Source organism: Oncorhynchus clarkii, chromosome 13, assembly GCF_045791955.1.
Source record: "Oncorhynchus clarkii lewisi isolate Uvic-CL-2024 chromosome 13, UVic_Ocla_1.0, whole genome shotgun sequence".
In the NCBI taxonomy this organism is placed as follows: Eukaryota; Metazoa; Chordata; class Actinopteri; order Salmoniformes; family Salmonidae; genus Oncorhynchus; species Oncorhynchus clarkii.
The window spans coordinates 64,517,095-64,544,273 of NC_092159.1; the positions used below are offsets into that span (position 1 = coordinate 64,517,095).

At 53.5% G+C, this 27,179-nt stretch overlaps 1 protein-coding gene across 5 annotated transcripts in view; it reads left to right on the top strand.

Annotated features, from left to right (window-relative positions):
- The window catches only part of LOC139365259 (trinucleotide repeat-containing gene 6A protein-like), a 72,489-nt gene that overhangs the window by 19,347 nt on the left and 25,963 nt on the right, over positions 1 to 27,179 (top strand). For 3 of the 5 annotated variants that reach the window (XM_071102767.1, XM_071102765.1, XM_071102766.1), the window contains 9 exons: positions 5,665 to 5,712; positions 10,441 to 10,529; positions 11,076 to 13,602; positions 18,118 to 18,327; positions 19,212 to 19,489; positions 21,469 to 21,546; positions 22,327 to 22,512; positions 25,421 to 25,576; positions 26,381 to 26,497. In XM_071102767.1, the coding sequence (XP_070958868.1) occupies positions 5,667 to 5,712; positions 10,441 to 10,529; positions 11,076 to 13,602; positions 18,118 to 18,327; positions 19,212 to 19,489; positions 21,469 to 21,546; positions 22,327 to 22,512; positions 25,421 to 25,576; positions 26,381 to 26,497 (3,687 nt within the window). In that variant the 5' untranslated portion in view covers positions 5,665 to 5,666. Of the gene's footprint in view, positions 1 to 2,251; positions 2,329 to 5,664; positions 5,713 to 10,440; positions 10,530 to 11,075; positions 13,603 to 18,117; positions 18,328 to 19,211; positions 19,490 to 21,468; positions 21,547 to 22,326; positions 22,513 to 25,420; positions 25,577 to 26,380; positions 26,498 to 27,179 lie in introns of those variants that run through there. The other 2 variants (XM_071102769.1, XM_071102770.1) reach the window with 2 other exon arrangements.

Below are 27,179 nucleotides of genomic sequence, written 5' to 3' on the forward strand. Positions count from 1 at the left end.
TCTCTCTTCCTCTCCTCTCCCTGGTTTGACTCGTCGAGCCGGCAATGTGGAAAAATCCGCTGTTCTGCCCTTTTGAGCAAGGCAGTTAAACCCCCAAAACAACAACTAGTTCCCGGGTGCTGATGACATGGATGTCCCCCTCAGGCACCAGCTGTAGAGATCAGCTATAGACACGACATGATCTGAGCACCTAGTCCACATACCAGCACCTAGTCCACATACCAGCACCTAACTCAGCACCTAGTCCACATACCAGCACCTAACCCAGCACCTAGTCCACATACCTTTACCTAACCCAGCACCTAGTCCACATACCAGCACCCAGTCCACATACCAGCACCTAGTCCACATTCCAACACCTAGTCCACATACCAACGCCTAACCTAACACCTAGTCCACCTACCAGTCCACATACCTTTACCTAACCCAACACCTAGTCCACACACCAACACCTGACCCAGTGCCTAGTCCACATACCAACAACTAGTCCACATGCCTAACCCAACACCTAGTCCACCCACCAACACCTAGTCCAACACCTAACCCAACATCTAGTCCTCATACCAACACCTAGTCCACATTCCAACACATAACCCAACACCTAGTCCACATCCCAACACCTAGTCCACATCCCAACACCTAGTCCACATCCCAACACCTAGTCCACATCCCAACACCTAGTCCACATCCCAACACCTAGTCCACATCCCAACACCTAGTCCACATCCCAACACCTAGTCCACATCCCAACACCTAGTCCACATCCCAACACCTAGTCCACATCCCAACACCTAGTCCACATCCCAACACCTAGTCCACATCCCAACACCTAGTCCACATCCCAACACCTAGTCCACATCCCAACACCTAGTCCACATCCCAACACCTAGTCCACATCCCAACACCTAGTCCACATCCCAACACCTAGTCCACATCCCAACACCTAGTCCACATCCCAACACCTAGTCCACATCCCAACACCTAGTCCACATTCCAACACATAACCCAACACCTAGTCCACATTCCAACACCTAGTCCACATTCCAACACCTAGTCCACATTCCAACACCTAGTCCACATCCCAACACCTAGTCCACATCCCAACACCTAGTCCACATCCCAACACCTAGTCCACATTCCAACACCTAGTCCACATCCCAACACCTATCTCTCTTCCACCTAGTCCACATCCCAACACCTAGTCCACATCCCAACACCTAGTCCACATCCCAACACCTAGTCCACATCCCAACACCTAGTCCACATTCCAACACCTATCTCTCTTCCACCTAGTCCACATCCCAACACCTAGTCCACATCCCAACACCTAGTCCACATCCCAACACCTAGTCCACATCCCAACACCTATCTCTCTTCCACCTAGCTTCTCTCTCTCTGTCTCTCTGAGGTTTTGTTGCCACGGAGTCAGATCATTTTCTAAGCCTGTTGTATAACAGCGACTAGAGTTCCCTGTTCTCACAGTCATCAGAGTTGAGGAGGGGACTAACGCACCTGTGACCGTTATGGTATCTCTCCTCTCTGGGCTCTTGGCCGTGTTTACAAACAGACACACACATTCTGTTCTCCAAGAGGGGGTGTGGAATTACCAGACTGACGCGACACTGCCTGGTGTCCATGATATTCTCCTGGGAGGGAGGGAGGGAGGATCACTGTCACTGAGTGTGTTGCGTCTGTGTTAGTCAGTGGATCAGGAGAAGTGTGGAGGCAGCCAGCCAGCTGAAAGGTTTTAGAAGATACTGGAGGAAGAGGAAGAGAGGATGAGGAAGTAGAAGAAGTTCTGTTGTCTGACACTCACATCAAAGTACACAGGAGTATCCAACCTAACTCCTTCCTCTTCTTCTCCTTCCTCTTCTTCTCCTTCCTCTTCTTCTCCTTCCTCTTCTTCTCCTTCCTCTTCTTCTCCTTCCTCTTCTTCTCCTTCCTCTTCCCCCTTCCTCCCTCTTCCTCCTTCCTCTTCCCCCTTCCTCCCTCTTCCTCCTTCCTCCTCCCTCCTCTCCTCCTCTGCAGTGTCAGAACATATCAAATCCAGGCAGACTCCTGCTCCTTGGCCTGCCAATCTGAACGACAACCTCCCCACTACACACACACACACACACACACACACACACTACTCCGAGCATCTTCAGCGATGCCAACAGGGTCCCAGCCAGCTGCCAGCCCCTCTCCCAGCCTGCCCCTGTGTGCCCAGCCCTGAGCCCTAACCACAAACTGACCCCTTGGCTCTAGGAACCCCCCCCCAGTGCAGCTGTCCTCCACACAGCCAGGTGGCGCCCTGACCCGCCGCCGGACAGGCAGCGCTACTAACAGGTAATACAATGTAGATTAGATTACTATAAACATTACCTCACCTAGACTACATCCTGGCTCTCTACTCTGTTTAGTCCACTACTGTTAGTAACATTACCTCACCTAGACTACATCCTGGCTCTGTTTAGTCCACTACTGTTAGTAACATTACCTCACCTAGACTACATCTGGAATGGCTCTGTTTAGTCCACTACTGTTAGTAACATTACCTCACCTAGACTACATCCTGGCTCTGTTTAGTCCACTACTGTTAGTAACATTACCTCACCTAGACTACATCCTGGCTCTGTTTAGTCCACTACTGTTAGTAACATTACCTCACCTAGACTGGCTATGTTTAGTCCACTACTGTTAGTAACATTACCTCACCTAGACTACATCCTGGCTCTCTACTCTGTTTAGTCCACTACTGTTAGTAACATTACCTCACCTAGACTACATCCTGGCTCTGTTTAGTCTACTACTGTTAGTAACATTACCTCACCTAGACTACATCCTGGCTCTCTACTATGTTTAGTCCACTACTGTTAGTAACATTACCTCACCTAGACTACATCTGGAATGGCTCTGTTTAGTCCACTACTGTTAGTAACATTACCTCACCTAGACCACATCCTGGCTCTCTACTCTGTTTAGTCCACTACTGTTAGTAACATTACCTCACCTAGATTACATCTGGAATGGCTCTGTTTAGTCCACTACTGTTAGCAACATTACCTCACATAGACTACATCCTGGCTCTCTACTCTGTTTAGTCCACTACTGTTAGTAACATTACCTCCCCTAGACTACATCTGGAATGGCTCTCTGTTTAATCCACTACTGTTACCAACATTACCTCACCTAGACTACATCTGGAATGGCTCTGTTTAGTCCACTACTGTTACCAACATTACCTCACCTAGACTACATCCTGGCTCTGTTTAGTCCACTACTGTTACCAACATTACCTCACCTAGACTACATCCTGGCTCTCTACTCTTTTTAGTCCACTACTGTTAGCAACATTACCTCACCTAGACTACATCTGGAATGGCTCTCTACTCTGTTTAGTCCACTACTGTTAGTAACATTCCCTCGCCTAGACTACATCTGGAATGGCTCTGTTTAGTCTACTACTGTTACCAACATTACCTCACATAGACTACATCTGGAATGGCTCTGTTTAGTCCACTACTGTTAGTAACATTACCTCACCTAGACTACATCCTGGCTCTCTACTCTGTTTAGTCCACTACTGTTAGTAACATTACCTCACCTAGACTACATCCTGGCTCTCTACTCTGTTTAGTCCACTACTGTTAGTAACATTACCTCCCCTAGACTACATCTGGAATGGCTCTCTACTCTGTTTAGTCCACTACTGTTAGAAACATTACCTCCCCTAGACTACATCTGGAATGGCTCTGTTTAGTCCACTACTGTTAGTAACATTACCTCACCTAGACTACATCTGGAATGGCTCTGTTTAGTCCACTACTGTTAGTAACATTACCTCACCTAGACTACATCTGGAATGGCTCTGTTTAGTCCACTACTGTTACCAACATTACCTCACCTAGACTACATCTGGAATGGCTCTGTTTAATCCACTACTGTTACCAACATTACCTCACCTAGACTACAACTGGAATGCACTGTCAACACTAAGGTCCTCTGTCTCAGTAGGTTAGTACTGTCAACACTAAGGTCCTCTATCAGTAGGTTAGTACTGTCAACACCAAGGTCCTCTGTCTCAGTAGGTTAGTACTGTCAACACTAAGGTCCTCTATCAGTAGGTTAGTACTGTCAACACTATGGCCCTCTATCAGTAGGTTAGTACTGTCAACACCAAGGTCCTCTATCAGTAGGTTAGTACTGTCAACACCAAGGTCCTCTATCAGTAGGTTAGTACTGTCAACACCAAGGTCCTCTGTCTCAGTATGGTGGTCTGTTTGAAACGTGTTGGTATTACAGACTCGGTCAGCGAGAGGTTGAAAATGTCAGTGAAGACACTTACCAGTTTGTCAGCGTATGCTCTGAGTACACATCCTGAGGACACGTCCTGGTAATCCGTCTGGCCCCGCGGCCACCTGTTTAAAGGTGTTGCTCACATCGGCTGCAGAGAGCGTGATCACACAGTCATCCGGAACAGCTGGTGCTCTCATGCATGCTTCATTGTTGCTTGCCTCGAGGCGATCATAAAAGGCATTTAGCTCGTATGGTAGGCCCTCGTCACTTGGCAGCTCGCGGCTGTGTTTCCCTTCGTAGTCCGTAATAGTTTGAAAGCCCCCTGCCACATCCGATGAGCTTCAGAGCCGATTTCTTATAAGCGTCCGGATTAGTGTCCCGCTCGTTGAAAGCGGCAGCTTTAGCTTTTAGCCTTTAGCTTTCTAGCCTTTAGCTTTCTAGCCTTTAGCCTTTAGCTTTCTAGCCTTTAGCTTTCTAGCCTTTAGTTTTTAGCCTTTAGCTTTCTAGAATTTAGCTTTCTAGCCTTTAGCTTTCTGGCCTTTAGCTTTCTGGCCTTTAGCTTTCTGGCCTTTAGCTTTCTGGCCTTTAGCTTTCTGGCCTTTAGCCTTTAGCTTTCTAGCCTTTAGCTTTCTAGCCTTTAGCCTTTAGCTTTCTAGCCTTTAGCTTTCTGGCCTTTAGCCTTTAGCTTTCTGGCCTTTAGCTTTCTAGCCTTTAGCTTTCTGGCCTTTAGCTTTCTAGCCTTTAGCTTTCTGGCCTTTAGCTTTCTAGCCTTTAGCCTTTAGCCCTATCCTTAGCCTCTAGCCTTTAGCCCTATCCTTTAGCCTTTAGCTAGAGCTGACAGTATTGTCTGTAGTATTTGTCTCTTCTTGTAAACCTGCTTTATTTCTTTGTCTGCTTTTCTTCCTGACGCTGTTTTAACATTTTAATGGTGTTTTTCTTCTATCCTTTGTCTCTCTCGCTAACCTCCTCTCTCGCTAACCTCCTCTCTCGCTATCCTCCTCTCTCGCTGGCCTCCTCTCTCGCTGGCCTCCTCTCTCGCTGGCCTCCTCTCTCGCTGGCCTCCTCTCTCGCTGGCCTCCTCTCTCGCTGGCCTCCTCTCTCGCTGTCCTCCTCTCTCGCTGGCCTCCTCTCTCGCTGTCCTCCTCTCTCGCTGTCCTCCTCTCTCGCTGGCCTCCTCCTCTCGCTGTCCTCCTCCTCTCGCTGTCCTCCTCCTCTCGCTGTCCTCCTCCTCTCGCTGTCCTCCTCCTCTCGCTGTCCTCCTCCTCTCGCTGTCCTCCTCCTCTCGCTGTCCTCTATTCCCCTCTCTCTATCCTCTATCCTCCTCTCTCGCTGTCCTCCTCTCTCGCTGTCCTCCTCTCTCGCTAACCTCCTCTCTCTGTATCCTAGGCATGGCTCCAATTCGGGACTCGGTCAGCCACTCTCCTAACCAAACAGGTGACAACCTTTTTATTTTACCCTTTGACCCCGACTCTTCTTCTCTCTTGTCTTCCTGGACCTCTCCCTATACTACTCCAGTCAGAAAAGGTCATTCCTGAATCCCAGTTTCCCCCCCCCCCCCCCCGCCCAGGTGCTCACGTTAACGTTGGCTGTTGTTATGTAGTCTCAGTGTGTCGGTCATTGTCTGATCTCTTCTACTGTAGATCGTCTCACCTTGTTATTCAAGTTAAACTACCTTTGAACACGGCATGTGCTCCTACAAAGGTAGGGTTAGGGGTTAAAGGCACGGAACAGCATGTGCTCCTACAAAGGTAGGGTTAGGGGTTAAAGGCACAGAACAGCATGTGCTCCTATAAAGGTAGGGTTAGGGGTAAAAGGCACAGAACAGCATGTGCTCCTACAAAGGTAGGGTTAGGGGTTAAAGGCACAGAACAGCATGTGCTCCTACAAAGGTAGGGTTAGGGGTTAAAGGCACAGAACAGCATGTGCTCCTACAAAGGTAGGGTTAGGGGTTAAAGGCACAGAACATCATGTGCTCCTACAAAGGTAGGGTTAGGGGTTAAAGGCACAGAACATCATGTGCTCCTACAAAGGTAGGGTTAGGGGTTAAAGGCACAGAACAGCATGTGCTCCTACAAAGGTAGGGTTAGGGGTTAAAGGCACAGAACAGCATGTGCTCCTACAAAGGTAGGGTTAGGGGTAAAAGGCACAGAACAGCATGTGCTCCTACAAAGGTAGGGTTAGGGGTTAAAGGCACGGAACAGCATGTGCTCCTACAAAGGTAGGGTTAGGGGTTAAAGGCACGGAACAGCATGTGCTCCTACAAAGGTGGGGTTAAAGGCACGGAACAGCATGTGCTCCTACAAAGGTAGGGTTAGGGGTTAAAGGCACGGAACAGCATGTGCTCCTACAAAGGTAGGGTTAGGGGTTAAAGGCACGGAACAGCATGTGCTCCTACAAAGGTAGGGTTAGGGGTTAAAGGCACAGAACAGCATGTGCTCCTACAAAGGTAGGGTTAGGGGTTAAAGGCACAGAAAGGGAGAAGGGAGGAGGAGAGAACATTCTGACTGAGCAGGCAGACTAGACAACATTCAAGGAGAATTGGCAGCCATCGTGTGTGTGTGTGTGTGTGTGTGCGTGTGTGTGACTGGCGAGAATGAGCGTGGCTTTACAGAAAACCAAGGTGGTTAATTTCCAGAAGAGAAGAGCGGACACTGGAGACATGAAAGGGTTCATTTAGTTCTGAGGAAGAGGTTCTCGTCGTAAAATAACAAACAGCCCCCTCCCCCTTTCCCGTCTCTCCCCCCTCCCTCCCTCCCTCGTCTCTCCCCACCCTCCCCCTTTCCCGTCTCTCCCCTCTCTCCAATGTCCCTCCTCCCTCTCTCCCCTCCCTCCAATGTCCCTCCTCCCTCCTGGTTGGCTGTAGCATCACACTGCTGAAACAAAATGGTGTCTGCTGACTAGACTGACACACACACTGTGAATGTCTGCATCATGATCACTGGGCTGGGTTAGAGGGACTGGGCTGGGTTAGAGGGACTGGGCTGGGTTAGAGGGACTGGGACTGGGTTAGAGGGACTGGGACTGGGTTAGAGGGACTGGGACTGGGTTAGAGGGACTGGGCTGGGTTAGAGGGACTGGGCTGGGTTAGAGGGACTGGGCTGGCTTAGAGGGACTGGGCTGGCTTAGAGACACAGGGACTGGGCTAGGTTAGAGGGACTGGGACTGGGACTGGGCTGGGTTAGAGACACAGGGGCTGGGTTAGAGACACTGTGAATGTCTGCATCATGATCACTGACATCACTGGGTTAGGTTTAGAGGGACACAGGGAGAGTACTGGTGTTAGAGGGACTGGGCTGGGTTAGAGACACAGGGACTGGGCTGGGTTAGAGACACAGGGACTGGGCTGGGTTAGTGGGACTGGGCTGGGTTAGAGACACAGGGAAAGTACTGGTGTTATTGAGATCAGAGAGACGGGGACATCATCATCACAGACATCACTGGGCTGGGTTAGGGACACAGGGACTGGGCTGGGTTAGGGACACAGGGACTGGGCTGGGTTAGGGACACAGGGACTGGGCTGGGTTAGGGACACAGGGACTGGGCTGGGTTAGGGACACAGGGACTGGGTTAGGGACACAGGGACTGGGTTAGGGACACAGGGACTGGGCCGGATTAGAGGGACTGGGACACAGGGACTGGGCCGGATTAGAGGGACTGGGACACAGGGACTGGGACGGGGACTGGGCCGGGTTAGAGGGACTGGGACGGGGACTGGGCCGGGTTAGAGGGACACGGGGACTGGGACGGGTTAGAGGGACACGGGGACTGGGCCGGGTTAGAGACACGGGGGCTGGGTTAGAGGGACTGGGATGGGGTCTGGGCTGGGTTAGAGGGAGGGGGACTGGGCCGGGTTAGAGGGACGGGGACTGGGCCTGGTTAGAGGGACGGGGACTGGGCCTGGTTAGAGGGACGGGGACTGGGCCTGGTTAGAGGGACGGGGACTGGGCCGGGTTAGAGGGACGGGGACTGGGCCGGGTTAGAGGGACGGGGACTGGGCCGGGTTAGAGGGACGGGGACTGGGCCGGGTTAGAGGGACGGGGACTGGGCCGGGTTAGAGACACAGGGACTGGGCCGGGTTAAAGACACGGGGACTGGGCCGGGTTAGATGCACGGGGACTGGGCCGGGTTAGATGCACGGGGACTGGGCCGGGTTAGAGGGACTGGGCCGGGTTAGACGTCTGGGTTCCATCCCTCCGTTTCCACCAATCCACACGTTAGAGGGGCGGGGACTGGGCCGGGTTAGACGTCTGGGTTCCATCCCTCCGTTTCCACCAATCCACACGTTAGAGGGGCGGGGACTGGGCTGGGTTAGACGTCTGGGTTCCATCCCTCCGTTTCCACCAATCCACACGTTAGAGGGGCGGGGACTGGGCTGGGTTAGACGTCTGGGTTCCAGCCCTCCGTTTCCACCAATCCACACGTTAGAGGGGCGGGGACTGGGCCGGGTTAGACGTCTGGGTTCCATCCCTCCGTTTCCACCAATCCACACGTTAGAGGGGCGGGGACTGGGCCGGGTTAGACGTCTGGGTTCCATCCCTCCGTTTCCACCAATCCACACGTTAGAGGGGCGGGGACTGGGCTGGGTTAGACGTCTGGGTTCCATCCCTCCGTTTCCACCAATCCACACGTTAGAGGGGCGGGGACTGGGCCGGGTTAGACGTCTGGGTTCCATCCCTCCGTTTCCACCAATCCACACGTTAGAGGGGCGGGGACTGGGCCGGGTTAGACGTCTGGGTTCCATCCCTCCGTTTCCACCAATCCACACGTTAGAGGGGCGGGGACAGGGCCGGGTTAGACGTCTGGGTTCCATCCCTCCGTTTCCACCAATCCACACGTTAGAGGGGCGGGGACTGGGCCGGGTTAGACGTCTGGGTTCCATCCCTCCGTTTCCACCAATCCACACGTTAGAGGGGCGGGGACTGGGCCGGGTTAGACGTCTGGGTTCCATCCCTCCGTTTCCACCAATCCACACGTTAGAGGGGCGGGGACTGGGCTGGGTTAGACGTCTGGGTTCCATCCCTCCGTTTCCACCAATCCACACGTTAGAGGGGCGGGGACTGGGCCGGGTTAGACGTCTGGGTTCCATCCCTCCGTTTCCACCAATCCACACGTTAGAGGGGCGGGGACTGGGCCGGGTTAGACGTCTGGGTTCCATCCCTCCGTTTCCACCAATCCACACGTTAGAGGGGCGGGGACTGGGCTGGGTTAGACGTCTGGGTTCCATCCCTCCGTTTCCACCAATCCACACGTTAGAGGGGCGGGGACTGGGCCGGGTTAGACGTCTGGGTTCCATCCCTCCGTTTCCACCAATCCACACGTTAGAGGGGCGGGGACTGGGCCGGGTTAGACGTCTGGGTTCCATCCCTCCGTTTCCACCAATCCACACGTTAGAGGGGCGGGGACTGGGCCGGGTTAGACGTCTGGGTTCCATCCCTCCGTTTCCACCAATCCACACTTTAGAGGGGCGGGGACTGGGCCGGGTTAGACGTCTGGGTTCCATCCCTCCGTTTCCACCAATCCACACGTTAGAGGGGCGGGGACTGGGCCGGGTTAGACGTCTGGGTTCCATCCCTCCGTTTCCACCAATCCACACGTTAGAGGGGCGGGGACTGGGCCGGGTTAGACGTCTGGGTTCCATCCCTCCGTTTCCACCAATCCACACGTTAGAGGGGCGGGGACTGGGCCGGGTTAGACGTCTGGGTTCCATCCCTCCGTTTCCACCAATCCACACGTTAGAGGGGCGGGGACTGGGCCGGGTTAGACGTCTGGGTTCCATCCCTCCGTTTCCACCAATCCACACGTCAGAGGGCCGGGTTAGACGTCTGGGTTCCATCCCTCCGTTTCCACCAATCCACACGTTAGAGGGGCGGGGACTGGGCCGGGTTAGACGTCTGGGTTCCATCCCTCCGTTTCCACCAATCCACACGTTAGAGGGGCGGGGACTGGGCCGGGTTAGACGTCTGGGTTCCATCCCTCCGTTTCCACCAATCCACACGTTAGAGGGGCGGGGACTGGGCTGGGTTAGACGTCTGGGTTCCATCCCTCCGTTTCCACCAATCCACACGTCAGATCAATGATTAGTGAAAGAATGTCCTGGTGTGTTCTCATGTGAGCTAACCAAACCTCCACCACCACCCCGTCTCTCCGTCTTCCTGTCCCCAGGTTTGGACCACCCTGGCCTGGATTCTCAGTATGAGAGTTGCCCCTGGAGCTCTGGTTCTCCCTGCAGCAGAGACAGTAACTGGGACAAGGTGGGTACTCTCTGAGGTTCTCCAAACGTAAATACCTCCATGTTTGGTTTTCTCCTCTTGTATTTTAATCTTCAAACGTTATAATGTGATTCGGCTTTTACGGGAAACCCGTTCGGATGTCTCGCCAAAAAATGGATCGGAAATCTGTTTTTCTGATTGTTTTTGTAAATCCTTTAAATCCTTAACTGTAAATGTAAAAAAAAAAAACTATTGTATGATTTTACTTAATAAGGAACATTTCCAAGTTGAGTTAGCATTACCCAATGTGAAAACGTTAGCTCAAAGTTCCCTGACCTCAGAGTGTCGCATCTGACTGGTTTAAACAGAATAGTGAACTAGCTAGTTAGACTGGTAACCCTAACCCTGTTATAATCAGACTGGTGAACTAGCTAGTTAGACTGGTAACCCTAACCCTGTTATAATCAGACTGGTGAACTAGCTAGTTAGACTGGTAACCCTAACCCTGTTATAATCAGACTGGTGAACTAGCTAGTTAGACTGGTAACCCTGGTAACCCTATTAATAAAAGTTGATTTTATTTTCAAGGTGCTGGTAGACTCGGTCTGCAGCGACACTCCTTCCTCCTCCTCCTCCTCTTCCTCGGCAGCCGGCAACGACCCCGAGCTCACCTCAGAATGCATGGACACGGACTCTGCCTCTAGCTCTGGTGGCTCGGAGAAGAACTTGGTCACCGCGATGACGTCGTCGCCGCCTCCCGGCACTAAAGGAGGAGGCCGTAACGGGAACCACTTCTCCCCGTTGACTACCGGCGGCGTTCCTCCTGTTAGCAGCAATAACATCATAACGTGTAACGGGGCGGCGAAAGGCCCGTGGGGGTGCGTGGCCAACGTCGGCCCCAACGACGTCTCCGCCCCCGCCGACGGTAGCCACGGCAACACGCCGAGCCCCTGGGCGTCGGCCAACGGTGCTGGTCTGACCCCCGGCACTCTGAACCCAAAAGTTAACCACAGTGCCTGGCCCGGTCCCCAGGGACCCTCCGGCTGTAAGATTGGCCAGCAGGGAGGCTCTCTGGGCTGGGGAGGGATACAACCGGACAGCCTCTCTCTGTCTGAACAGCCGCAGCACCTCCTCCTGAATGATACTACTATCAAGACTCGCCACCTTAACACGACCAACGGACCAAATAACACTACTAACGTCGTCGACACCTCTAGTTTACCAAACTCAGTGCACAGGAACGAGTCCGGCTCGGGGCTGCGTTCCTGGGGAGCGGGAGGAGGAGGAGGAGGAGCGGGGTCAGAGCTTGGAGATCAGCTCTCCAACGGGACCCTGTCTGGCGCCCAGCACCCCCACAGCGAGGGCCTGGCAGGGGGCTTCTCTAAGCCCTGGGGGGCCTCGGGCCCTGGAGACACTGTGAACGGCCAGGGACACGGCCAGCCCTCCCCTGCTGCTGCTGTTTACAACAGTAAAACTAACAGCAAGGCCTCTGTAGGGAGGTGGGACTCTGCCTCTCCTCACAACCTGGGGACTGGAGGAGGGGCGAGCAATGGGAATGGACTGGGTCCTGCCGGGATCCCCCGACCATGGGGCAACGCCGCCTCCTCTTCTTCCTCTTCTTCATCTGGCTCCTCCTCCAACAGGCAACCCCCTAATGGGGAATGGAGCTCGTTGCCCGGTAACAAATCTCAGGATTCCGGCGACGGACGGAAGTCAGGGGGAGGAGCCAACGGCTGGAAGAGTCTTGAAGACGACGCCCTGAGGGTGGGAGGAGGAGGAGGAGGAGGACCTGCGAGCGTTGGGGCGTCTGGCGGCAGTGAGGGGAGCGGGGAGAGCTCTGGAGGCCGTAGCTTAGACAGGGACAGGAACGACCCCCGTCGACGAGGCCCCCTCCCTGGGTCTACTCAAGTCCTCTCCTGTTCAGACGTGGACCCCCGTGTCCTCTGCAACACCGGCTGGGGCCAGACCCCAGTACGCCAGAACACCGCCTGGGACGTCACCTCTCCCGCCCCCAGACCCGATGACAGGAAACCCGGTAACGGAGGCCCTGGCTGGGGCTCGAAAAGCCACGCCGCTCGTTCTCAGACCTCCAGCTCTGGAGGATGGCGTGGGGGGGACGGCCCGGGCAATACGGGCCCAGAGTCAGGAGGGTCTGGCTGGGTAGAGCAGAAGACCTTGTCTGGGTGTGGAGACAGAGACAACAAAGGTCCTGGAGGAGAGCGAGGATGGGACAACGGTAACCCTTCCTCTACCTGGGGAAACAGCCAGAAGGAGGACCTCTCCAACACCTGGATCAACCCTCCGAAACCCCAAAAGCAGGGCTGGGGGATGGGTGGTGGAGACCGCTCCAGAGGAGGAGGTGGAGGGAGCAGCTACTGGGGTCAGCCCCAGAAGACTAGCGTGTCTGGGGGATGGGACAACGACAGCGACCGTTCAGGGTCTGCAGGATGGGGCGAGCCAGGCCGCCCGGCCAACACCAACACACACCCCGACGGAAGCAGCAGCACCTGGGGTGGCAGCGGAGGGACCCCTGACCACCCCAGCAACCCTCACTCTGGCTGGGGGGAGCCCCCTGTATCCAACTCCGCCGGACACAAACCCCAGAACCACCAGACCCAGGGAGGTTGGGGCGAGCCAGCCATGAAGCCCGGCCACCCCTCTCAGAGCTGGGGAGACCCGGCCGAGTGGGGTCAAGGTTCAGACGCCAACCCGGACCCTAGAGGACCTCCACCAGGCGGTCCCCACCCCTCCAAACCCAGCGGCTGGACTGGGGTGGCGGTCCCAGCTGGACCCTCCCACAAGGAGGAGGAGGAGTCGTCGTCGTCGACGGGGTGGGAGGAGCCTAGTCCAGAGTCGGTGAGGAGGAGGATGGAGATCGATGACGGCACCTCGGCGTGGGGAGACCCCAGCAAATACAACTGTAGCGGGGTCAATATGTGGAACAAGACCAGCCAATCAGAGCAGGATGCCATGGCCACGACCAAACCCCCCCAGCCCCAGCAGCAGCCCCCGCCACCCCTGAACAACATGGCCACGACCAAACCCCCCCAGCCCCAGCAGCAGCCCCCGCCACCCCTGAACAACATGGCTAACAAGGACAAGACCTGCAGCTCTGGTGAGTGGAGGGAGCTGTACACACACACACACACACACAGTGTCCTCCACCTCCCCTTTGTGTGTGTGTGTGTGTGTGTGTGTGTTTTAGGGTTGCGTCATCCTTCTGGAATGTTCTACAGCATTGATTATTCTCTCTGAGCTGTGAGTGCAGGCAGAAACACAGACCTTTGTTTGAACTGAAATACAGATAGTTCCAGGCGGGGGGGGGTTAGACTGAGACGGGAAGGGGGTTAGACTGAGACAGGAAGGGGGTAGACTGAGACGGGAAGGGGGTTAGACTGAGACAGGAAGGGGGTAGACTGAGACGGGAAGGGGGTAGACTGAGACGGGAAGGGGGTAGACTGAGACGGGAAGGGGGTAGACTGAGACGGGAAGGGGGTAGACTGAGACGGGAAGGGGTTAGACTGAGACGGGAAGGGGGTTAGACTGAGACGGGAAGGGGGTTAGACTGAGACGGGAAGGGGGTAGACTGAGACGGGAAGGGGGTAGACTGAGACGGGAAGGGGGTAGGCTGAGACGGGAAGGGGGTAGGCTGAGACGGGAAGGGGGTAGGCTGAGACGGGAAGGGGGTGAGAGAGAGACAGGAAGGGGGTAGACTGAGACAGGAAGGGGGTAGACTGAGACAGGAAGGGGGTAGACTGAGACGGGAAGGGGTTAGACTGAGACGGGAAGGGGGTAGACTGAGACGGGAAGGGGGTAGACTGAGACAGGAAGGGGGTAGACTGAGACGGGAAGGGGGTAGGCTGAGACGGGAAGGGGTTAGACTGAGACGGGAAGGGGGTAGACTGAGACAGGAAGGGGGTAGACTGAGACAGGAAGGGGTTAGACTGAGACAGGAAGGGGTTAGACTGAGACAGGAAGGGGGTAGACTGAGACGGGAAGGGGGTAGACTGAGACAGGAAGGGGTTAGACTGAAGACGGGAAGGGGGTAGACTGAGACGGGAAGGGGGTAGACTGAGACGGGAAGGGGTTAGACTGAAGACGGGAAGGGGGTAGACTGAGACGGGAAGGGGGTAGACTGAGACGGGAAGGGGGTAGACTGAGACGGGAAGGGGGTAGACTGAGACGGGAAGGGGTTAGACTGAAGACGGGAAGGGGGTAGACTGAGACGGGAAGGGGGTAGACTGAGACGGGAAGGGGGTAGACTGAGACGGGAAGGGGTTAGACTGAGACGGGAAGGGGGTAGACTGAGACGGGAAGGGGTTAGACTGAAGACGGGAAGGGGGTAGACTGAGACGGGAAGGGGGTAGACTGAGACGGGAAGGGGGTAGACTGAGACGGGAAGGGGGTAGACTGAGACGGGAAGGGTGTGAGAGAGAGACGGGAAGGGGGGAGAGAGAGACGGGAAGGGGGGAGAGAGAGACGGGAAGGGGGTAGACTGAGACGGGAAGGGGGGACTGAGAAGGGGGTAGACTGAGACGGGAAGGGGGTAGACTGAGACGGGAAGGGGGTAGACTGAGACGGGAAGGGGGTAGACTGAGACGGGAAGGGGGTAGACTGAGACGGGAAGGGGGTAGACTGAGACGGGAAGGGGGTAGACTGAGACGGGAAGGGGGTAGACTGAGACGGGAAGGGGGGAGAGAGAGACAGAAAGGGGGGAGATCTATAAAAATCACTCAGGTCCAGGGCTCTATAAATATCTGCATTGCAGAGAACGCAGACAGAATCATGGAATCCAGACATTGTATTGAACATAGTAGGGAATCAATTAAATGTATTGAACATAGGAGGGAATCGACTAAATGCATTGAACATAGGAGGGAATCGACTAAATGTATTGAACATAGGAGGGAATCGACTAAATGTATTGAACATAGGAGGGAATCGACTAAATGTATTGAACGTAGGAGGGAATCGACTAAATGTATTGAACATAGGAGGGAATCGACTAAATGTATTGAACATAGGAGGGAATCGACTAAATGTATTGAACATAGGAGGGAATCGACTAAATGTATTGAACGTAGGAGGGAATCGACTAAATGTATTGAACGTAGGAGGGAATCGACTAAATGTATTGAACGTAGGAGGGAATCGACTAAATGTATTGAACATAGGAGGGAATCGACTAAATGTATTGAACGTAGGAGGGAATCGACTAAATGTATTGAACGTAGGAGGGAATCGACTAAATGTATTGAACGTAGGAGGGAATCGACTAAATGTATTGAACGTAGGAGGGAATCAACTGAATGCATTGAACATAGGAGGGAATCGACTGACAACAGCCTCTTGCCGGGCGCTAAACAACAACGGCCTCTTGCCGGGCGCTAAACAACAACGGCCTCTTGCCAGGCGCTAAACAACAACAACGGCCTCTTGCCAGGCGCTAAACAACAACAACGGCCTCTTGCCAGGCGCTAAACAACAACGGCCTCTTGCCGGGCGCTAAACAACAACAACAACGGCCTCTTGCCGGGCGCTAAACAACAACGGCCTCTTGCCGGGCGCTAAACAACAACGGCCTCTTGCCGGGTGCTAAACAACAACAACGGCCTCTTGCCGGGCGCTAAACAACAGCCTCTTGCTAGGCGCTAAACAACAGCCTCTTGCTAGGCGCTAAACGGCGGCCTCTTGCTGGGCGCTAAACGGCGGCCTCTTGCTGGGCGCTAAACAACAACCTCTTGCTAGGCGCTAAACAACAGCCTCTTGCTAGGTGCTAAACAACGGCCTCTTGCTGGGCGCTAAACGGCGGCCTCTTGCTGGGCGCTAAACGGCGGCCTCTTGCTGGGCGCTAAACAACAGCCTCTTGCTAGGTGCTAAACAACAGCCTCTTGCTAGGTGCTAAACAACAGCCTCTTGCTAGGTGCTAAACAACAGCCTCTTGCTAGGCGCTAAACGGCGGCCTCTTGCTGGGCGCTAAACAACGGCCTCATGCTGGACGCTAAACAACGGCCTCATGCTAGGCGCTAAACAGTGGCCTCTTGCTGGGCGCTAAACGGCGGCCTCTTTCTGGGCGCTTACTGGAATTAAAGGGGGAAAATGGAAACCTGGATAAACAAAATGATGAAACTGAATTTGGGGAAACTACACTATCTGTTATTGATCTAGAAACCCAGCTAGTCTGTTATTGATCTAGAAACCCAGCTAGTCTGTTATTGATCTAGAAACCCAGCTAGTCTGTTATTGATCTAGAAACCCAGCTAGTCTGTTATTGATCTAGAAACCCAGCTAGTCTGTTATTGATCTAGAAACCCAGCTAGTCTGTTATTGATCTAGAAGCCCAGCTAGTCTGTTATTGATCTAGAAGCCCAGCTAGTCTGTTATTGATCTAGAAACCCAGCTAGTCTGTTATTGATCATCTCAGTCTAGAAACCCAGCTAGTCTGGTATTGATCATCTCAGTCTAGAAACCCAGCTAGTCTGTTATTGATCATCTCAGTCTAGAAACCCAGCTAGTCTGTTATTGATCATCTCAGTCTAGAAACCCAGCTAGTCTGGTATTGATCATCTCAGTCTAGAAACCCAGCTAGTCTGTTATTGATCATCTCAGTCTAGAAACCCAGCCAGTCTGTTATTGATCATCTCAGTCTAGAAACCCAGCCAGTCTGTTATTGATCATCTCAGTCTAGAAACCCAGCTAGTCTGTTATTGATCATCTCAGTCTAGAAACCCAGCTAGTCTGGTATTGATCATCTCAGTCTAGAAACCCAGCTAGTCTGTTATTGATCATCTCAGTCTAGAAACCCAGCCAGTCTGTTATTGATCTTCTCAGTCTAGAAACCCAGCCAGTCTGTTATTGATCATCTCAGTCTAGAAACCCAGCCAGTCTGTTATTGATCTTCTCAGTCTAGAAACCCAGCTAGTCTGTTATTGATCATCTCAGTCTAGAAACCCAGCCAGTCTGTTATTGATCATCTCAGTCTAGAAACCCAGCTAGTCTGGTATTGATCATCTCAGTCTAGAAACCCAGCCAGTCTGTTATTGATCATCTCAGTCTAGAAACCCAGCTAGTCTGTTATTGATCGTCTGAGTGAGTACAACAGCAGAGTTGAGAAGGTACAAGGTTACCTGCCATTTACGAAACTCCACCTCACATACCTCTCTCTCTCTCCCCTCTCTCTCCCCTCTCTCTCCTCCCCCTCCCCTCTCTCTCCTCCCCCTCCCCTCTCTCTCTCCTCCCCCTCCCCTCTCTCTCTCCTCCCCCCTCCCCTCTCTCTCTCCTCCCCTCTCCCCTCTCTCTCTCCTCCCCTCTCCCCTCTCTCTCTCCTCCCCCTCCCCTCTCTCTCTCCTCCCCTCTCTCCTCCTCCCCCTCCCCCTCTCGCCTCTTCTCCTCCCCTCTCTCCTCCTCCCCCTCCCCCTCTCGCCTCTTCTCCTCCCTCTCTCTCCTCTCCTCCTCCCCCCCTCTCTCCTCCTCCCCCTCTCTCTCTCCTCCACCAACTCTTTCTCTCCTCCTCCCCCTCTCTCTCTCCTACTACCTCCCCCCCCCTCTCTCTCTCCTACTCCCCCTCTCTCTCTCCTACGGTCTCTCTCCTCCTTTCTCTCTCCTCCTCCCCCTCTCTCTCCTCCTCCAGGTTGGGGTGAACAGTACACAGGTCCCCAGAAGATGGAGTCAGGAACGTGGGGTGATCCGCCAGGCCCCCCCGTCTCTGTGGACAACGGGACATCTGCCTGGGGGAAACCCATGGACACCAGCTCCACCTGGGAGGACCTGAGAGACAGAGGGGACAACTCTGCGACAGGAGGCTGGGAAGGACCTGGAGCACAGAACCACCACAAACCTGGTGAGACAGATACACACACACCCATCTCCTCGTCTCTCTCCAGGCCCCCTCGTCCCCTCGTGTCTCTCTCTCCAGGTCCCCTCGTGTCTCTCTCTCCAGGTCCCCTCGTGTCTCTCTCTCCAGGTCCCCTCGTGTCTCTCTCTCCAGGTCCCCTCGTGTCTCTCTCTCCAGGTCCCCTCGTGTCTCTCTCTCCAGGTCCCCTCGTGTCTCTCTCTCCAGGTCCCCTCGTGTCTCTCTCTCCAGGTCCCCTCGTGTCTCTCTCTCCAGGTCCCCTCGTGTCTCTCTCTCCAGGTCCCCTCGTGTCTCTCTCTCCAGGTCCCCTCGTGTCTCTCTCTCCAGGTCCCCTCGTGTCTCTCTCTCCAGGTCCCCTCGTGTCTCTCTCTCCAGGTCCCCTCGTGTCTCTCTCTCCAGGTCACCTCGTGTCTCTCTCTCCGGGTCCCCTCGTGTCTCTCCCTCCGGGTCCCCCCGTGTCTCTCCCTCCGGGCCCCCTCGTGTCTCTCCCTCCGGGCCCCCTCGTGTCTCTCCCTCCGGGCCCCCTCGTGTCTCTCCCTCCGGGCCCCCTCGTGTCTCTCCCTCCGGGCCCCCTCGTGTCTCTCCCTCCGGGCCCCCTCGTGTCTCTCCCTCCGGGCCCCCTCGTGTCTCTCCCTCCGGGCCCCCTCGTGTCTCTCCCTCCGGGCCCCCTCGTCCCCTCGTGTCTCTCTCCGGGCCCCCTCGTGTCTCTTTCCGGGCCCCCTCGTGTCTCTCTCCGGGCCCCCTCGTGTCTCTCTCCGGGCCCCCTCGTGTCTCTCTCCGGGTCCCCTCGTGTCTCTCTCCACCCTTCTCTCTCCAGGTCCCCTCGTGTCTCTCTCCAGGTTTAATCCCTTCGTCCTCTCTCCACCCTCCAGGTCCCAAGCCCATGCAGCAGCAGCAGGAGAGTAGTACCTGGTGTGGGGAGGAGGTGTCGTGCCAGGCCAGTTGGGAACCGGAGGAGGAGGTGGAGATCGGGATGTGGAGCAACACCCTAAGTCACCGAGACCGGGACAGAGACGGTCACAGAGAGAACCACAGAGACCGGGACAGAGACGGTCACAGAGAGAACCACAGAGACGGCCACGGTCAGGACAACAGGAACAACGGGCCACAGCAACACAGCTGGAACTACATGAAGAAAATCCCTCCCAAGGTATTACTGAGGCTTCTAGCTGTGGGTCAACTTCTAGGCTTTTACTGGAGCTATGTTAACCTGGTCTCTCTGTGTGGGTTATTAACCTGGTCTCTCTGTATAGGTTATTAACCTGGTCTCTCTGTGTGGGTTATTAACCTGGTCTCTCTGTGTGGGTTATTCACCTGGTCTCTCTGTGTGGGTCAACTTCTAGGCTTTTACTGGAGCTATATTAACCTGGTCTCTCTGTGTGGGTTATTAACCTGGTCTCTCTGTGTAGGTTATTAACCTGGTCTCTCTGTGTAGGTTATTAACCTGGTCTCTCTGTGTGGGTTATTAACCTGGTCTCTCTGTGTGGGTTATTAACCTGGTCTCTCTGTGTGGGTCAACTTCTAGGCTTTTACTGGAGCTATATTAACCTGGTCTCTCTGTGTGGGTTATTAACCTGGTCTCTCTGTGTGGGTTATTAACCTGGTCTCTCTAGCTGTGGGTTATTAACCTGGTCTCTCTGTGTGGGTTATTAACCTGGTCTCTCTGTGTGGGTTATTAACCTGGTCTCTCTAGCTGTGGGTTATTAACCTGGTCTCTCTAGCTGTGGGTTATTAACCTGGTCTCTCTAGCTGTGGGTTATTAACCTGGTCTCTCTAGCTGTGGGTTATTAACCTGGTCTCTCTGTGTGGGTTATTAACCTGGTCTCTCTGTGTGGGTTATTAACCTGGTCTCTGTATAGGTTATTAACCTGGTCTCTCTGTGTGGGTTATTAACCTGGTCTCTCTGTGTGGGTTATTAACCTGGTCTCTCTGTGTGGGTTATTAACCTGGTCTCTCTGTGTGGGTTATTAACCTGGTCTCTCTGTGTAGGTTATTAACCTGGTCTCTCTGTGTGGGTTATTAACCTGGTCTCTCTGTGTAGGTTATTAACCCGTGTCTCTCTGTGTAGGTTATTAACCTGGGTCTCTCTGTGTAGGTTATTAACCTGGGGGTCTCTCTGTGTAGGTTATTAAACCGGGTCTCTCTGTGTGGGTTATTAACCCGGCTCTCTCTGCGTGGGTTATTAACCCGGCTCTCTCTGTGTAGGTTATTAACCCGTGTCTCTCTGTGTAGGTTATTAACCCGGGTCTCTCTGTGTAGGTTATTAACCTGGGGGTCTCTCTGTGTGGGTTATTAAACCAGGTCTCTCTGTGTGGGTTATTAACCAGGGGGTCTCTCTGTGTAGGTTATTAACCAGGGGGTCTCTCTGTGTAGGTTATTAACCAGGGGGTCTCTGTGTAGGTTATTAACCAGGGGGTCTCTGTGTAGGTTATTAACCAGGGGTCTCTGTGTACGTTATTAACCCTGGTCTCTCTGTGTGGGTTATTAACCAGGTCTCTCTGTGTGGGTTATTAACCCGGTCTCTGTGTCGGTTATTAAACCTGGTCTCTCTGTGTAGGTTATTAACCAGGGGGTCTCTCTGTGTAGGTTATTAACCCGGGGGTCTCTGTGTAGGTTATTAACCAGGGGGTCTCTGTGTAGGTTATTAACCCGGGGGTCTCTGTGTTTGTTATTAACCCTGGTCTCTCTGTGTCGGTGATTAAACCGGTCTCTGTGTCGGTGATTAAACCTGGTCTCTGTGTAGGTTATTAACCAGGGGGTCTCTCTGTGTAGGTTATTAACCCGGGTCTCTCTGTGTAGGTTATTAACCAGGGGGTCTCTCTGTGTAGGTTATTAACCAGGGGGTCTCTCTGTGTGGGTTATTAACCGGGTCTCTGTGTAGGTTATTAAACCGGGTCTCTGTGTAGGTTATTAAACCGGGTCTCTCTCTGTGTGGGTTATTAACCAGGGGGTCTCTGTATAGGTTATTAACCGGGGTCTCTCTGTGTGGGTTATTAAACCGGGGTCTCTCTCTGTGGGTTATTAAACCGGGGTCTCTCTGTGTGGGTTATTAAACCGAGTCTCTCTGTGTGGGTTATTAACCCGGGTCTCTCTGTGTGGGTTATTAACCAGGGTCTCTGTTTGTTTCAGATCAACAAATCGATGAACAAGCAGGAGGATGCCTGGATGAACCAGTTCGTCAAGCAGTTCAACAACATGAACTACCCTGTGAGTACGCAGCCTTGAACCTTGAACCCTGAACCCTCAAATCAAACAGTTGAACAGCATGAACTACCCTGTGAGTACGCAGCCTTGAACCCTCAAATCAAACAGTTCAACATGAACTACCCTGTGAGTACGCAGCCTTGAACCTTGAACCCTGAACCCTCAAATCAAACAGTTGAACAGCATGAACTACCCTGTGAGTACGCAGCCTTGAACCTTGAACCCTCACATCAAACAGTTCAACAACATGAACTACCCTGTGAGTACCTAGCCTTGAACCCTCAAATCAAACAGTTCAACAACATGAACTACCCTGTGAGTACGCAACCTTGAACCTTGAACCCTCAAATCAAACAGTTCAACAACATGAACTACCCTGTGAGTACGCAGTGAAGAAGGGTTGGAACTGGTCAGATGTCGACCCTTTAGTGAAGAGGGGTTGGAACTCGTCTGATGTCGAGACTTTAGGGAAGAGGGGTTGGAAGGGTAACCTGGGTAATTTATTCCCGGAACCCGACCCTTCAGGTGTGATTGGAACAGGTCTTGGGTAGACTTTATGTGTAACAGATTTGCCTGCTAGGACCCGTATAGACCCGAACGCTGCGCTGCGGTAGAGTGAGAGAAATAATTATACATTTTCTCCTGCTGCACTTGCAAACCTCTGCCACCAGGGGCAGCAGCACGACCACAAGACCAGCCCCCAGCACATCAGTGGACTCTATCTCGCTCTCTCTCTCTCGTCTCTGACCTATCTGATCCCTCTCTCTGTCCATCCCCTCCTAGAGAGACTCTCCTGAAGACTTGTCGAAGAGCAATAAGATGGAGATGGGAGGAGGAGGAGGGATGATGTCTGACAAGCGTATGGATGTGAACATGGGAGAGTACAGTGGAGTGATGGGGAAAAACTCAGCTTCCAGGCACCAGATCCACAAAGAGCCTTCCATGGAGAGAAGCCCTTACTACGACAAGGTACTGTCTGTCTGTGTAGTGTACCGTCTCCCAGCGTTGCACTGCCCCGTCTCCCAGCGTTGCACTGCCCCCTGTCAGTGTCATTACAGAATGTAGTCCCCTGGTGGTAGCTCAGTGTCCCCCTGGTGGTAGCTCTGTGTCATTACAGAATGTAGTCCCCTGGTGGTAGCTCAGTGTCCCCCTGGTGGTAGCTCTGTGTCATTACAGAATGTAGTCCCCTGGTGGTAGCTCAGTGTCCCCCTGGTGGTAGCTCAGTGTCATTACAGAATGTAGTCCCCTGGTGGTAGCTCAGTGTCATTACAGAATGTAGTCCCCTGGTGGTAGCTCAGTGTCATTACAGAATGTAGTCCCCTGGTGGTAGCTCAGTGTCATTACAGAATGTAGTCCCCTGGTGGTAGCTCAGTGTCATTACAGAATGTAGTCCCCTGGTGGTAGCTCAGTGTCATTACAGAATGTAGTCCCCTGGTGGTAGCTCAGTGTCATTACAGAATGTAGTCCCCTGGTGGTAGCTCAGTGTCATTACAGAATGTAGTCCCCTGGTGGTAGCTCAGTGTCATAAAAAAAGCTTTGGCTTCCTGCCGCTTCTCTAGCTTCCTCTGGGGCCTTCTCTCCTCCCTCTCTCTTCCTCCCTCCATCCTCTGGGGCCTTCTCTCCTCCCTCTCTCTTCCTCCCTCCGTCCTCTGGGGCCTTCTCTCCTCCCTCTCTCTTCCTCCCTCCGTCCTCTGGGGCCTTCTCTCCTTCCTCCCTCCATCCTCTGAGGCCTTCTCTCCTCCCTCTCTCTTCCTCCATCCGTCCTCTGGGGCCTTCTCTCCTCCCTCTCTCTTCCTCCCTCCATCCTCTGGGGCCTTCTCTCCTCCCTCTCTCTTCCTCCCTCCGTCCTCTGGGGCCTTCTCTCCTCCCTCTCTCTTCCTCCCTCCGTCCTCTGGGGCCTTCTCTCCTCCCTCTCTCTTCCTCCCTCCGTCCTCTGGGGCCTTCTCTCCTTCCTCCCTCCATCCTCTGAGGCCTTCTCTCCTCCCTCTCTCTTCCTCCCTCCGTCCTCTGGGGCCGTCTCTCCTCCCTCTCTCTTCCTCCCTCCGTCCTCTGGGGCCTTCTCTCCTTCCTCCCTCCATCCTCTGAGGCCTTCTCTCCTCCCTCTCTCTTCCTCCCTCCATCTTCTGGGGCCTTCTCTCCTCTCTCTCTTCCTCTCCCTGTTTTCCACGATGTCATGCCTCCTTCCTCATCTGTCCTCTCTCTTCCTCCCTCCATCTTCTGGGGCCTTCTCTCCTCTCTCTCTTCCTCTCCCTGTTTTCCACGATGTCATGCCTCCTTCCTCATCTGTCCTCTCTCTTCCTCCCTCCATCTTCTGGGGCCTTCTCTCCTCTCTCTCTTCCTCTCCCTGTTTTCCACGATGTCATGCCTCCTTCCTCATCTGTCCTCTCTCTTCCTCCCTCCATCCTCTGGGGCCTTCTCTCCTCTCTCTCTTCCTCTCCCTGTTTTCCACGATGTCATGCCTCCTTCCTCATCTGTCCTCTCTCTTCCTCCCTCCATCCTCTGGGGCCTTCTCTCTCTTCCTCCCTCCATCTTCTGGGGCCTTCTCTCCTCTCTCTCTTCCTCTCCCTGTTTTCCACGATGTCATGCCTCCTTCCTCATCTGTCCTCTCTCTTCCTCCCTCCATCTTCTGGGGCCTTCTCTCCTCTCTCTCTTCCTCTCCCTGTTTTCCACGATGTCATGCCTCCTTCCTCATCTGTCCTCTCTCTTCCTCCCTCCATCTTCTGGGGCCTTCTCTCCTCTCTCTCTTCCTCTCCCTGTTTTCCACGATGTCATGCCTCCTTCCTCATCTGTCCTCTCTCTTCCTCCCTCCATCTTCTGGGGCCTTCTCTCCTCTCTCTCTTCCTCTCCCTGTTTTCCACAATGTCATGCCTCCTTCCTCATCTGTCCTCTCTCTTCCTCCCTCCATCCTCTGGGGCCTTCTCTCCTCTCTCTCTTCCTCTCCCTGTTTTCCACGATGTCATGCCTCCTTCCTCATCTGTCCTCTCTCTTTCTCCCTCCATCCCCTGGGGCCTTCTCTCCTTCCTCCCTCCATCCCCTGGGGCCTTCTCTCCTTCCTCCCTCCATCTTCTGGGGCCTTCTCTCCTCTCTCTCTTCCTCTCCCTGTTTTCCACGATGTCATGCCTCCTTCCTCATCTGTCCTCTCTCTTCCTCCCTCCATCCTCTGGGGCCTTCTCTCCTCTCTCTCTTCCTCTCCCTGTTTTCCACGATGTCATGCCTCCTTCCTCATCTGTCCTCTCTCTTCCTCCCTCCATCTTCTGGGGCCTTCTCTCCTCTCTCTCTTCCTCTCCCTGTTTTCCACGATGTCATGCCTCCTTCCTCATCTGTCCTCTCTCTTCCTCCCTCCATCCTCTGGGGCCTTCTCTCCTCTCTCTCTTCCTCTCCCTGTTTTCCACGATGTCATGCCTCCTTCCTCATCTGTCCTCTCTCTTCCTCCCTCCATCTTCTGGGGCCTTCTCTCCTCTCTCTCTTCCTCTCCCTGTTTTCCACGATGTCATGCCTCCTTCCTCATCTGTCCTCTCTCTTCCTCCCTCCATCCTCTGGGGCCTTCTCTCTCTTCCTCCCTCCATCTTCTGGGGCCTTCTCTCCTCTCTCTCTTCCTCTCCCTGTTTTCCACGATGTCATGCCTCCTTCCTCATCTGTCCTCTCTCTTTCTCCCTCCATCCTCTGAGGCCTTCTCTCCTCTCTCTCTTCCTCTCCCTGTTTTCCACGATGTCATGCCTCCTTCCTCATCTGTCCTCTCTCTTTCTCCCTCCATCCTCTGAGGCCTTCTCTCCTCCCTCCATCCTCTGGGGCCTTCTCTCCTCTCTCTCTTCCTCTCCCTGTTTTCCACGATGTCATGCCTCCTTCCTCATCTGTCCGTCTGTCCTTGCCTCTGCAGCTCTCCCTGCCGCTCTCTGCTTATGATCGCTCCGCCTCGGAGGAGCTCTCCTCCAATCACGGCATGAGCTTTTCCCCCTCCCACTCTGCTCAGCCTATCCCCTCTCTCTGCTCAGGGCAGGCTCCCACCCCCTCTGTCTCTGAGGCTGGTAGGCAGGTGAGTGGTTACGCTGCTCTTGAATATAGTGTGTTTGTTTGTGACAATCTGTCCGAAGTGTGTGTGTCCTGTGTGTTTCATTCCTCTTAACGTGTGTGTGTTTCAGTCCTCTTCACGTGTGTGTGTGTGTGTGTGACAATCTGTCTGAAGTGTGTGTATCCTGTGTGTTTCAGTCCTCTTAACGTGTGTGTGTGTTTCAGTCCTCTTCACGTGTGCGTGTGTGTGTGTGTGTGTGTTTCAGTCCTCTTCACGTGTGTGTGTGTGTTTCAGTCCTCTTCATGTGTGTGTGTGTGTGTGTGTTTCAGTCCTCTTAACGTGTGTGTGTGTGTGTTTCAGTCCTCTTCACGTGTGTGTGTGTGTGTTTCAGTCCTCTTCACGTGTGTGTGTGTTTCAGTCCTCTTCACGTGTGTGTGTGTGTTTCAGTCCTCTTAACGTGTGTGTGTTTCAGTCCTCTTCACGTGTGTGTGTGTGTGTGTTTCAGTCCTCTTCACGTGTGTGTGTGTTTCAGTCCTCTTCACGTGTGTGTGTGTTTCAGTCCTCTTCACGTGTGTGTGTGTGTTTCAGTCCTCTTAACGTGTGTGTGTGTTTCAGTCCTCTTCACGTGTGTGTGTGTTTCAGTCCTCTTCACGTGTGTGTGTGTGTTTCAGTCCTCTTCACGTGTGTGTGTGTTTCAGTCCTCTTAACGTGTGTGTGTGTGTGTTTCAGTCCTCTTCACGTGTGTGTGTGTTTCAGTCCTCTTCACGTGTGTGTGTGTGTGTGTGTGTGTTTCAGTCCTCTTAACGTGTGTGTGTGTGTGTGTTTCAGATCGTGAACTCCATGTACGGCAGCAGTGCAGTACCATCTCATAACGCTCCCCAGCCCCTCAACTCAGCCCAGAACAATCTCCGTAACCAAGTGCCTCCACCCGTCCTGTCCTCTCAGGTACACACACACACACACACACACACACACACACACACACACAATATATGTGGCCACCGATGAACTACCTGGTGTGATCATATAAAAATGTTAATGAGAAGGTCCCTTTAAAGGGGATGTTAATGAGAAGGTCCCTTTAAAGGGGATGTTAATGAGAAGGTCCCCTTTAAAGGGGATGTTAATGAGAAGGTCCCTTTAAAGGGGATGTTAATGAGAAGGTCCCTTTAAAGGGGATGTTAACCAGACTGTCCCTTTAAAGGGGATGTTAATGAGAAGGTCCCCTTTAAAGGGGATGTTAATGAGAAGGTCCCCTTTAAAGGGGATGTTAATGAGAAGGTCCCTTTTAAAGGGGATGTTAATGAGAAGGTCCCTTTTAAAGGGGATGTTAACTAGACTGTCCCTTTAAAGGGGATGTTAATGAGAAGGTCCCCTTTAAAGGGGATGTTAATGAGAAGGTCCCCTTTAAAGGGGATGTTAACCAGACTGTCCCTTTAAAGGGGATGTTAATGAGAAGGTCCCTTTAAAGGGGATGTTAATGAGAAGGTCCCCTTTAAAGGGGATGTTAATGAGAAGGTCCCCTTTAAAGGGGATGTTAATGAGAAGGTCCCCTTTAAAGGGGATGTTAATGAGAAGGTCCCCTTTAAAGGGGATGTTAATGAGAAGGTCCCCTTTAAAGGGGATG